Source organism: Rhopilema esculentum, chromosome 12 (assembly GCF_057945365.1).
Source record: "Rhopilema esculentum isolate cy_ngs chromosome 12, ASM5794536v1, whole genome shotgun sequence".
Classification (NCBI taxonomy): Eukaryota; Metazoa; Cnidaria; class Scyphozoa; order Rhizostomeae; family Rhizostomatidae; genus Rhopilema; species Rhopilema esculentum.
Genome location: NC_142826.1, coordinates 3,104,004 through 3,116,505, shown reverse-complemented (window position 1 = coordinate 3,116,505; position 12,502 = coordinate 3,104,004). Strand labels below are relative to the sequence as shown.

At 34.9% G+C, this 12,502-nt stretch overlaps 1 protein-coding gene across 1 annotated transcript; it reads left to right on the top strand.

Moving 5' to 3' along the window:
* The first annotated feature begins 2,338 nt into the window (after nt 1-2,338).
* Nucleotides 2,339-12,022, top strand: LOC135681145 (regucalcin-like). Its single transcript, XM_065195454.2, has 13 exons — nt 2,339-2,585; nt 3,301-3,340; nt 3,908-3,981; nt 5,494-5,524; nt 6,111-6,154; nt 7,712-7,730; nt 8,253-8,308; nt 8,705-8,749; nt 9,600-9,670; nt 10,194-10,287; nt 10,787-10,852; nt 11,244-11,365; nt 11,717-12,022. Exons 1-13 carry the CDS (start codon nt 2,451-2,453, stop codon nt 11,820-11,822), a joined length of 903 nt encoding a protein of 300 aa, XP_065051526.2. The 5' UTR covers nt 2,339-2,450; the 3' UTR covers nt 11,823-12,022.
* The last annotated feature ends 480 nt before the right edge of the window (nt 12,023-12,502 follow it).

The window sequence follows — 12,502 nt, the reverse complement described above, 5'->3', positions numbered from 1 at the left end:
GTTCTGGTCAAAATCAATTTCTGTTTTCTTTTCTTTTTGAATTTCATTAGATATGTTTTCTCAGCGAATCTATAGCCCCTGAATTTCGAAATTAGCCTTTGCCATCCATGTTTAGTTGCAAAAAAGTATCGAAAACAGTGAATCGCGAAAAAAACCTTTGACCTAGCTAAAAAAATCTAGCTCAAATTCGCCTAACCAAAATCAAAATTAGTTTTGTTTGTAGTGATCAACAAATTGACTGAGCGGCAGGGGCGGACACTTTATCAAATATTGGGGGCAAGCCATCCTCCCTCACCCTCTGGTGTCCGCCACTGCTGATCGATTTTTAATTGATCATTAAAATCTTTCATGCACGTGCTCTGGAGTTCTTGCTGTCTGAGTCCAAGGAACTTTTGCAGGAATTTTGACTAAAAACCAAAGTAAACGATTAGTTAAGGTTTATGTCTGCTCACGATGCCAATAGAGCAAAGTCTTTAATACATTACCTTTTTGAAATTACCTTCCTTCCTTCCACAATCGATTAAAGTTTATCCCCATTTTACGATCAATTTCCTGCTTGTTACTTCTCATATATATATTTATACAGTTCGCAAGTCTCTCTGCTTTTCCACTGACAACAACTCCATAAACCTGATTTTCGTCTTTGATATCCTTTATAACCAATTTGTCATTATTCACTATCTTGTCGTTCGCAGCCCGTCAATCAAAGCCATATCGACACTCCCATCTAATACCGTGTCGATCGCCTTCATGTACTCTTTGTAAGAGAAAACTGAAAGAAAATAGTATCATCACCATTAAATTATTCCTTGTTTGCTTTACATTACGGTTTATGTCCCAGTTGATAAGCATGTTTTTTCAGTTTATCAAGATTTAGAATTATATTATCATTTTCTTAGTTTTAAGTACTTGAAATCATCAACACCTATAAAAGTCTGAAGTATCAAGGAAGTAAGTACCATTCTCTTTTCGAAGCAAAGCTGTTTGTCAAAGCTATGTGAAGGCTAACACAGTATTTTGATTAACCATTGCCGGATAAATGCGCCTATTTGGATTAATAAGTTAGTTCATAAAAACTGATCTTTAACAACTGATCTTTCTTACTCACGGTTCAGATTTTAAATCAGACAATTGATTTCTCAACATGAAGAATGAAATAACGATAAATCCGAATGTCGAAGTGGCATTAGCTTCATCGTAAATAGGGCAATTTTGAGAACGTTTGGTTCACTTCTGTTGTTAACGAGATGTCTTTTTAAAAGAAAAGGAAAATCTGCCTACCATTTTAAATTGTAGCACCATTCTTGAATGCAAGCTGCTGTGTACCATTGGTAACACTGACCTAAATATGACAAAATGAAAATTACATTTTACCGGTCTGTTTAAAGTGTCCGGTGCCGCATAGGCGGCGCTGTACACGCTCTCGGTGTATAGGACAGGACAGTTCTAAGTTGCAACTCCGAGATTGTGCTTGATGCGATCACCAGACAAATCACAAAGAGGAGGGATCATATTTAAGTAATTGGTTGGTGGCTAACTTCCTCTCCCTCTCCGATAGAGTTATTAAGTGTGACGTCATGAAAATACATGATAAAAATTTTTTAATTTTGACCACATAACCTAAAGGAACACCATGAAATACTTCTAGATATGCAAAATCGGTTAAATGTATCGAATATCAGGTGAAATATGAGTCTCGTATAACCGATGAAAGATTGTAAGTCTCCTAAAATCACTGTTATTTTGGCTCTGTTCATGAAGTTATGATCAGAGGTCAAATTAAAGAGGTTTGTGATGGGGAAAGAGCTTCTCCACATTTAGAGGTATCTCATGATTATGGGATCCAAATAAAAAACTCGCAAAATCGACTCTATTAGACACGAATATGAGTGTAGCAAATCAAAGAAGTTACGTTGACTGCCCTGATAATTTTTGTTAAAATAACATTTTTAGTATTCTCGAAGAATTACTATCAAGATATGATATCCAGTTAGTAGGTAATGTCTTAACGTTACAGTCAAAAGGCTAAAGGCACTGGATAGACAATTCTGTCGATGGAAAGTTAAAATACAAGAAGATTTTTATTCCCCCCTTTAAATCATTCCCCTCTGAAGGTCTGATGTAGCAAATTTTGCTATGCTAAACGTTTATATGAATTTGAAATTGCTCAATATTCACTTATTTTCAATCTTCACTTGTTTCCAACCTCATGGAAGTTTTTGATCTTCCTAAATCCTTTCTACCAAACCCCCGAAAGAACGGACTGCAACGGAGACCCATTAGTGTAGCCTCGTTATGATTCATTTCAAAATTTCCCGTACTTTTTTACAGGCTTCATTGACCAGCTCATTTTCGTGTAAGTACGTAGAATGAGTACACTGTGTGGTGGGTCGAGGGGAACGCATATATATAAATATATGTATATATATTAACTTTTGCAAGATAGCAAAATGGAAATTGAAGTCTTAGTCAACCAAAGGTACCAGTGTGGAGAAGGACCACATTGGGATCATGCAAATAACAGGCTGATCTTCAATGATATTTCTGGCAAAAGTGTAACTGTTGTGGATCTGGAAACAAAGGAGGTTTGTATATAAGAGAGAGCTAGAAATAGAATCGTGAAGGCTACGTGGGGTGTTTGGAAGCGTTGTTGCATAAATTTAATATCGCATTAATATAACCGCTTCATTTCAAGTCACAAAGGTAGGCTTTAGGCTATAGATGTAAAATCTATCAGTTTTGCTACCAGAATGATGTTGTATAATAAGGAGCCGCGAGACAATCTGTCTGTTTGACACCTGCCCCCAAAACGATATATGCAAATAGTTCTTTCCAGTAGTTGATTAAATAACTTAAGATTGAGCATATAACCAAATTTATATGCGAGTTTAGGGTCTCAGACTACAGATCTAAGTGTCTGTGTTACGAATCCCTGACAGGAAGGAGGGTGGTCAGCTCTCTGTTATTCCAGGCCTAAGAGAGATTTTGGTTTTCCCCTGGTAACATTTATTTGCAACATTATGCAACACTTATTTATGCATTTTACATACACTGCAGACTGCAGACAGTTCTGAAATTCCCAGTATCATTGGGATTGTTTAGCAAAGAAAGAAAACTACTTCAATTATGCAAAGGTTATGTTAAAACAAGGAAAAAAGTTTTTTAAAGAAAAAAACAAACTAAAGAATGCAAACTTGTGCTGCCTCACTTTAAAACAAACACTGACCATCATCCTTTTTCCTTTCTGTTTTTGACTTGAAATACCAGTAAGAACTAATATCACTTCTCAAAATATTAAAGGCAAAAAGAGTTGATGGCATGCCTGATACAGTCTCAGCAGGTATGAAAACTTTCTGTTTTTGTATTAGTGTTATGATTAATTTATTTTTGCCTAATGAAATAAACTGTATTCAGTAATTAGTTATCAAAAAGTAAATTTTTCATGGATATAGTTATATACTTTCAACATATACGTTTATGATTGCTAGTACACAATAAGCTAAGTTTGGTTACATTGTCAAGTATGTCAAATATGAAATGAATGCATTATTATCATTGTAAATAGCGACACTTAACAGTGCCCTTTCAATAAATAATGCCATTATAATGCCAATATATTGGTTAATCCATGCTTTTTAACTGGTTGTTACTAAATTAAATTTGCACCATTATTATAATGGTGCAAATTTAATTTAGTAACAACCAGTTAAAAAGCATGGATTAACCAATATATTTGATTAAGAACTAACAGCATTGTGAAGTATTGTTTCCTTTTAAGCAAATCATCCCTCTTGCTTGTCTGCATGTTGGAAATTGACTCAACTTCTTCACTCCATTCTTCAATTGCTAAATCACTGCAATCTCATCAGTTGATCTTTGATTATTTGGTGCTTTTTCTTCATTATAGTTGTGCCAAGGGCCTCAAATAAAGATGAAGTTGTCATTTGCCATGGAAAAAATCTGGAAATTCTTAATCTAGAGGTAACATGATACTGAATTGTAACTTCTGGCTTTTACTCCTTCTCAAAAAGCTTCTTCAAAATCAAGAGGGCATGTGCCTTAAAAAAGCAAACCTTGTTGTAGAAGTTCCCTCTGTAGAGCGGGTAGAGTATCCTCAGGGCAGGATTAAGGTAGGTGCTGTTTGTGCTACAGCATCAGGCCCATTCTTGAAATAGGCACAGATATAAAAAGAAAACATTTGCCCTGAAGCTAAATAGGCCAAATAATTGGCCCTTTTTATACTCACCATTTCTAAGAGGAGGAACAACCAAGTAAAGAGTGGAACAACCCAGTAACACATGGAACAACCCAGTCACAAGCAGAGCACACACTTGTTTTGCGTGTTACTGGGTTGTTTCGCTTGTTCCATGTTTTAGAAATTGCATTTTGAACTGCAGCATCAGGCCCAATAGGGCCTTAATCTTTCACTGGTCCAAATTCTTCCAAGAACTTTTTCCTTTCCTATGTCTGCCCAACCTAGCTTTGCAAGGCTTTGATTATCCTGGTGATGAGTTTTACCCCAGTGCCCTGAGACAAATACTGATCTGAGTTACCACTCAAAAGAATGAGAAAGGTCATTTATAGCTGGTAACATCTAATTATGCAGTCTTTGCATTATGAGACATGCAAACGCAAGTGCATGCCCCCACTCTAAACCCAAGTTTTCTGAGGCATGTGAAACATTGCACTTGCAAAAGGCAAAATTTGTTTCAAAGATTTTTAAAGCAGCAGGAAGGCAAAGTCACCAAAGGCAGTTCTATCAGTTTCCAAGGTGTCAAAGTATTTCCATACGAGATTTATCAATAGCCTCCCAATGTAGTTGCGTATTTGATGATTGTCACATTATTGTTAAAGTAGCCCAATCAAAAAGCAAGACACTTGTCTTTTTCTTTTAGAAGCTTTTTAAGAAATCTTCTGATGTTGCACAGGCAAAGTTATCAAGACATGTGAAAAGTTGCATGCAGCCTTTTTTCATATTACAAAGACTGATTATGAGGGCTCCTTTCTTTGTTATTGAACTGACCTGACCATGAATAAGTGCACAGTATCTTTTAAATTTTTATAGCAACAAACAACTGAATTTTGGTGCCCCATGATTCTGCACTAGTTGTTACTGACACTGGGAGCTAAAAATTCTAAGCCCATTCTGTCAGCACACAGTAAAGAAAAATTCAGTAATTGTTTCCACTACAAAAAGCAACTTTATTATATAAAGAATAACTACATAAAAAGGTGCCAAAAGCATACCACCATTGATGTTACACAGTGATAGGGTATATATCTTTACTGCCAAGGTGATAAAGCATAAAGCACAGAAATTTTTAGCATTGTCTTCAGCCTCCATTCATATTTACATGTATCTTATTTTCCTTATGTGTGTTTGAGGATTTGTTGATCACTTCCTTTGAAACTCTTTAAAATTGATTTTTCAAGAAAAGTTGATTTTCCTAACAAAAGAAACAAACTGATGGGTGCATTGCATTCCTTTTTCAGACAAAAAAGAGAGAAATTATTGCCATAGTTGGTATGTTTTACTCCAAAAGGTATCTGCTGTAAATTGTCGATTTCTGTAAGCTGTCACGTCTCATTTTGATCATTCAGTTTTGTAATATATAAAGAGCTAGGATTAAATGTACAGAACACATGTATACACAAGGTTAATAGTTTTTTTTAAATATTTGTCTGAAATTGCTAAATATCTGTAGTGGCAGCTACTGCTTGTCAGTGGTAGACACCTGGAGGGCAAAGGGCTGGGCACCCCCCCCCCCCAAATATTTTTGAGAACAGTGGTCTTTTGCTCTAAAACAACTGGAAAATTTGACATCATCTTTTCAAACAATAGGCTTGCTACTTCAGATATTAAGCAATTTCAGACAAATATTTCAGAAAATACAAGACAATATTTGACCAGGTGTTTGCCCCTGCTGCTTCAACAGAAAATTGCAAGCAGTTAAGTTCACTAGAATTAAGAAAACATATCCCAAAGAGGTTCAATTGTATCTATAATGAAAAACTCAACCTATGCATGTATGAAGTACTTATAGCTAACATAATTTTGTGAATTTATTATCATTTAGTATGAAATTAAAAGGGATTCATTTAATTTTTAGATGAGGGCACTGAAAATATATTGAATGATGCCAAGTGTGATCCAGTATGCATTCATTTTATTACCACTATGAATTAATGTTCATTTATTCAAAATGAATAGACTCTAATGAAATCTATGCATTGTTGAAATCATCAACATTAACCCTTTCCTCACTAGATTTCCTATTCCGGAAGTGCCTCTAACATATAATTCCCTGGCCTAAACATAAAATTTTTGTACATAATTTTCAACCTAAATTTTTACAAGGAAGAAGGAAAATGTTATGTAGGACACTTGGCATCAGAAGATAGAGAATTTGATGGAGAATTCAAAATCATGGTTTTAACACACAGTCTTATTAAGCAAACAAAATTAGTTAAAATACAAAAACAGAACGAAATAATGTCTCTTTCAACGCCAAAACTGAACCTTTGTGTGGTAGTCTGTAAAGCAATTATTGTCTTTTTTAATGCAGAGATAAACAGAATTTACAGGGTCACACCCAATGCAGCAAAATGTTGTTTTAGAAAGTGTATACGGGCACTCTTTAACATCTCTGTCTGGATTTGTAGTTATCCAGAATGCTCGCTTTTTTCTGCAAACAACACATCTATGCTCCTTTCCTTCTCCCTTTTGTGGCAAATGAATGCCAACATTTGCCAGTCTCCTTTCTTCAACTTCTGCTGTGCTCCTTCTCTTCCTTCCTTTTCCACAATTTACAACCCTTGTGTTTCCCACTAGCGCCAAGGCTAGCTCATCCTTTAAAGCAAGGAGGTCACGCTTTCTTTTCCTGGAACCATATGGGGTTTGATCTGCCCCTCAATAATGTAGGCATTGTTATTGCTTTCACTAGCAAAGCAATAAATATTCTCAGATAGAATCTTTTTTGTTTTTTGTCTTTTTTAACAATTGATTGCTGGTCACAAAGGTAGACCCCAAGCATTTTTGCATTATAATCTTGGACCAGCTGGGGGCACTGAATTCTAATCTGTTCATATTTCCCATCTTTTTTTGTGTTTCTGGTCACAGGCTCACCAGCTGAGGAATTATGAATTGAACTGAGGAAATAGGCAGGCTTTGTGTCTTTCCAAACCAAAGCAATTAGCCCCTTATGGCTTGCAAATTTGCTCTCCCCTCTTTCCATTTTTTTAATTTCGTTACCCAGTAGTTGGTGAGGGTAATATCAGAAGCCAGCACTTTTGATCAATTTTCTATGCCATGATTTGGGGTTGCACTTTTTCAGTCCGATAAGCAAAATGAGTGCTATAAATTTATGAAATAGCAACAGAAGGGCCTGTTATTATCTCATTTTTTAACCAGCTTTTATTATCCTAATTACCAATCGCTTTTTGATATGAATTACTTGATGGTTTCATGAGCTCAAGTATTCAAATCCAGCAACAGAAAGAAAGCAATTTATGCAATGACTATATAATTTGCTAGACAAAATCTTCTGTCCGGAAATAATTAGTCCCCAGAAGAGTTAATTTTTCTCTCTTGAAAATAAGAGATTTGATTAATTACAAATTTCCAATTTTAAGTTGTTACCAGTTACAACCTTGATAACACCTGTAGTCAACACTGGAGTGATATTTTAATCATTTTCCTTTATTTAAACAGGTTGGAAGGTTGTGGGCAGGTATAATACCTATCTACTTTCTACATGGACATTTAATCTCCTTGATTGTCCATAAAGTTTTCCTGAATTTTGCAAAAACCTATTTATCAAACCTATACATTTAAACCTATAAATATATATAGAGGAATTGCTCAAACACTACTGCATGCTCTTTCTTTGGATTGATTTCTTTTATTTTCCTATATTCGTTAGAACATCGTCCTTTCATTTAAGTGTTCTGAATCTAAGCACATAAGATAAAAATCCTTTTTGTGCTATGACATTAGGAATGTATTGATAAAGATAGGAATCGATGAGTGACAAACAAATAAGTCTATAAATAAATGAGAAGTTAGATTGAATAAATTAGCAAATTAATTAATGTTGTAATTCATCAAATAAACAAACTAATTAAAAGATGAAGAAGTGCATGATGAAGTAATTGAATTTGTGAATGCTAATTTTCAGATACATGAAATGTTCCCGTTTTTCCTTATATTCTCTTTTTTACCTGGTGCTTAACTTCATATTTCTATGAAACAGGAACCATGGGCCCAGAAGCCTCTCCTGGCAATGTGGATCCAGAAAAAGGATCAGTGGTCTGTATACAGCATCGTGATTGAGCTTTTAAATATAGGATATGTTATCAATGAAGAGGTCCTTAAGGTTCTCAACTCGTTAAACAAGTGTAAACTTCGTGTATTGCTGGAATAGGATTAAGGCCTATTGGTTGTAATGCTACATTGATCTAGTGAATTACTGATTTTCCTTTTTTGATTAAATGACTACATTGATCATGTGATGTATTTCTTTCTAGATTCAGTCATTCAACTAGTCACTATTTAATAACTTGAGCCATACAATGTCATCATTTTCTGATAGAATACAAGTTTCGATTACATATGTCGCTACAGTGAATTCAAGGAGGTAAAAAATGAAACTAGTCTGTGCGTGTTGTTTCATAGGGTTGACCCTTACCCTTTCTATCATTTCAGTTTTGTCTAGACAAAGACCAAAAGATTGCAAAGAAATTTGATAAGGTATGAAAACTTCTGTATTGAGAGAAAAAATCTGAGTTCCTGTTCTTATATAAAATTTCATGCTGATCTAACTTGATGTCTTATTACATACTAATCATTAAAATATGATGTTGTAAATTCACTCTGGGATCATTTTTGGAGAAGATCTTCGACTAAAGGTGTTGGAGACAACGATTCACAAAATTCTGCTATATTTCTCACGTATAGGCTTGGAGGTGGATCAGCCTTAACATTTTACCTGATCTCTTTTTTCGTGCATTTCTCTTACAAGACACATGTCAGGAGATCTTTGTTTTGTTAATTTTAAATGAAACAGTAATTGTACTTGACACAGGATCTTATTCTCAAGTCTTTGACTCTTTATCTAGCTTGAAAATAAACAAAACAACAAATAACCAGTTAAACTAGGCGAATGAATAAAAATACTAGGGGAGTAGATAAAAAATTAAATTTTCATTGCTTTTGATATCTTTAGCCAACTGTATATTTCTTTTATGGCTTTCTCATAAACACGTCCAAGCAAGGCGGAATTTCGTTTTCGTCCAATGAAATGCTTTTTTACCAAATTTATTAGCCAATCAAATACCGCCAATCTTGCATGGTTTGTTTAATTTTTTGCGATGCATTTTGAAGGGACAACTGTTTTGGTGGATGCCTTTTGGGGAGCTGCTGTAAGTACAGGAAGGGTTGGACTTTCTGATTTCTGATTTTATCAAGACGGACTTGAATTAGCTAGTTAAGATACTAAGATGTACATTGCAAATGGTACAATGCGTCATGGTACAAAAAACCATGTTATGTGTGTATGTTATTTTCAGATATGATGTTCGTGAATGTTATTTTCTCTCAGGTCAACATTGCAAATGGTCTGGCCTGGAGTCTTGATCAGAAGACATTTTATTACATTGATTCTTTGCCAAGGTATTTACTTTAAAAATGTATTACAATTCTTTGATTTGCAATGTCATATACTTCAGTAAAGTATGTTTTAGCTTTTGCATGCTATTTTAAAATTTTACACTGCATTTGCAACGTTTAATTGAATTTTGGCAAGATAATCTCTATGAAGTATTCACATTGATAATGGGTTTGGTCAAAAGTGGCCACCTAGTAGTTGTACCGCTCATTTTTTGTTACATTCTTGGTTGTAGGGCAAAAGTGAATTTAAATTACTTTGCTTAAACTACCGTAAAAAATCCTTATTCGTCGAATTTAACTTGATCATGAGATATTGGAATGTTTGAAGTTTCTTGGAGGAAACTAACTTTTAAAAGTAGCACGGCAGAGCGTAAATATATCATACTAAAGTACTTTTCGTCCTACACTCGCCAGAGTAAAAACTTCGGATAATGTCCAACTGAAGCAGAAAGCCAACTTTATTTATAGAATAAAATTTATCCGTTCTAAATTATTAAAGATTTAGCAATATTTCGTTTTTTTGTAGAAAAGTTGATGCTTTTGACTATGATGTTGCCACTGGAGAGATTAAAAACCGTAGAACAGCCATCGATGTAAAGAAATTTGAAGATTTTGCCCACGTAAGTGGATGTATTTCTCGATCACATGACATATCGAGAAGCCTACAATGTTTTCATCAATTTTAAACTTGAGGCCTTTGTTAATGTGTGGTAATCGAACAGAGTCAAGTGCTCCTTCGTACAATACCCTTAAGCTGATAATTCTTGATTGAGACTGGATAATTCTTACTTTGTTCTTGAATCATTAGGGTGTGAGTCGAAGGAATTTAGATAAGAGATGATATTTTACTGCAAAAGAAAATTTAACGGGTATCGTTAAGGAATTGTTATTTTAATTGCATACGTAGATTTTTCCTGTCCTGATAGAAATATTCTAAATAACAAATGTTCTTAGATTCTTACATTTTACAGTGACTCAGCCTCGGCTTGTGCTTGTCTTGTTCCTAATTTTGAAACATTTTTGGCGATTGGTTCTTTTAAAATTTTTTTTATAAACAGAGAGTAATTATATGTTTTGCTGGTGAGTGTGAATGCGTGAAGTTAATCCCATTTATTTTAGATCACGGATGGGATGTGCATTGATGAGGAAGGAATGCTTTGGATAGCCTTGTTCAATGGAGGAAAGGTAATTCTCCTTTTCTGTATTTAACATTCGGCGATCAGCAAATATATCAGTTGAATTGGAATCAAATTAAGCACAAAAATGTTTCCAAACGAGAGATGCTTGATAAGTAATTTTGTGATTATTTATTTGTTTTGAATACATTTTTTGTTTCGCCGTTTTTGCGTGCAGTTAAAATCAGAAAGCTAATATCGTTGATCATACAGAAAAACTAAACTTGATATACATAGCACGCGAAAGAGGCTCATTTCCTGGACACCAATGACGTTTTTGTGCCAGTACTAATCATGAAGTCATCTGGTTTTTCATAACTTTTCAAATACTGCAATCTTCAGAGAAATATACAATTTTATATTTTCTTTGTACTTTAATATTGTTCCCTGTGATTTTTAAGGTTATACGTTGCAACCCAAACACTGGTGAGAAGTTGTCTGAGATTCTGTTGCCTGTAAAACAAACGACGTCGTGTTGCTTTGCCGGACCCAATCTTGACCAACTAATTGTAACAAGTGCAAGGTAACTGAGTATGAATTTATTATTTGGACTCTGAGATTTCGATCGATTACATTATCCATTTAATACAGCTTTACCGCCCCCAGATGATTGTGATAACAAATTGGAGTTTGTCTCAAATATGCTATTACATTTGCTGCAGGTAAACATATTTTTTATAGCTTGATGTCCGCTGAACGAAAATAAACTGCTCTTCCAAGCTAGCCCAATGCTTTTATTGGACTTAGCGAAAAAGTGGAAAGAAAACCTTCTGCTACTAATAGCTGCTGTAGCCCTCTTTTTAACTGCACGACCTACTTTTTTTCCTACGTTTCTTTGTTATAAGTAGTATAATTTTCAATTACCTTTTTATAGCTCACTTTCTGAAGAAGAACTGAAGCAACAACCTGAGGCTGGGTTTGTCTTCCGCATCAAAAATGTCGGAGTGCGTGGTGTTCAAGCAGTTTCTTATGCTGGCTAAAATGATTGAGAAGAGGGAACTTGCCTGCAAGGCTTAGGGAATTTAGTATGTATGAATTGAAGTGGGGTCATTTTCAAAGAATTGACTATTGTTTTAATTTTTGTAGCAAATTTGACTAGTGAATGTAGCATTTTAATTTTGATTATATATTTATTCTAACTTGCTTGAAGAAAAACAAGAAAATGATTTCTTTTCCAGCAGTTTTGGTCAAAATCAATTTCTGTTTTCTTTTCTTTTTGAATTTCATTAGATATGTTTTCTCAGCGAATCTATAGCCCCTGAATTTCGAAATTAGCCTTTGCCATCCATGTTTGGTTGCAAAAAAGTATCGTAAACAGTGAATCGCGATGAAAATCTCAGACTTCTAGCATAAATTCGCCTAAGCAAAATCAAAATTAGTTTTGTTTGTAGTGATCAACAAATTGACTGAGCGGCAGGGGCGAACATCGGGTCAAATACTGGGGGGGCAAGCCACCTCCCTCACCCCCTGGTGTCCGCCACTGCTGATCGGTTTTTAGTTGATCATTAAAATGTTTCATGCACGTGCTCTAGATTTCTTGCTGTCCGAGAGTCACAACTTTGGACGATGAGGCCGCCGAACTCTGTGTCCAGATGTGGTTCACAGTGCAGAAGTAGAAAGTAAATACGTCTTGGGTATGGACAAGAAGCATCAACTGCAA

What these genes read in the sequence shown, in the direction of transcription:
- LOC135681145 (XM_065195454.2), top strand. Translation starts at nt 2,451, where the DNA reads ATGGAAATTGAAGTCTTAGTCAACCAAAGGTACCAGTGTGGAGAAGGA. An exon ending in GCCTGATACAGTCTCAGCAG is followed by an intron (nt 3,341 to 3,907) that starts GTATGAAAACTT and finishes TCTTCATTATAG; the next exon opens with TTGTGCCAAGGGCCTCAAAT. An exon ending in CCTTGTTCAATGGAGGAAAG is followed by an intron (nt 10,853 to 11,243) that starts GTAATTCTCCTT and finishes GTGATTTTTAAG; the next exon opens with GTTATACGTTGCAACCCAAA.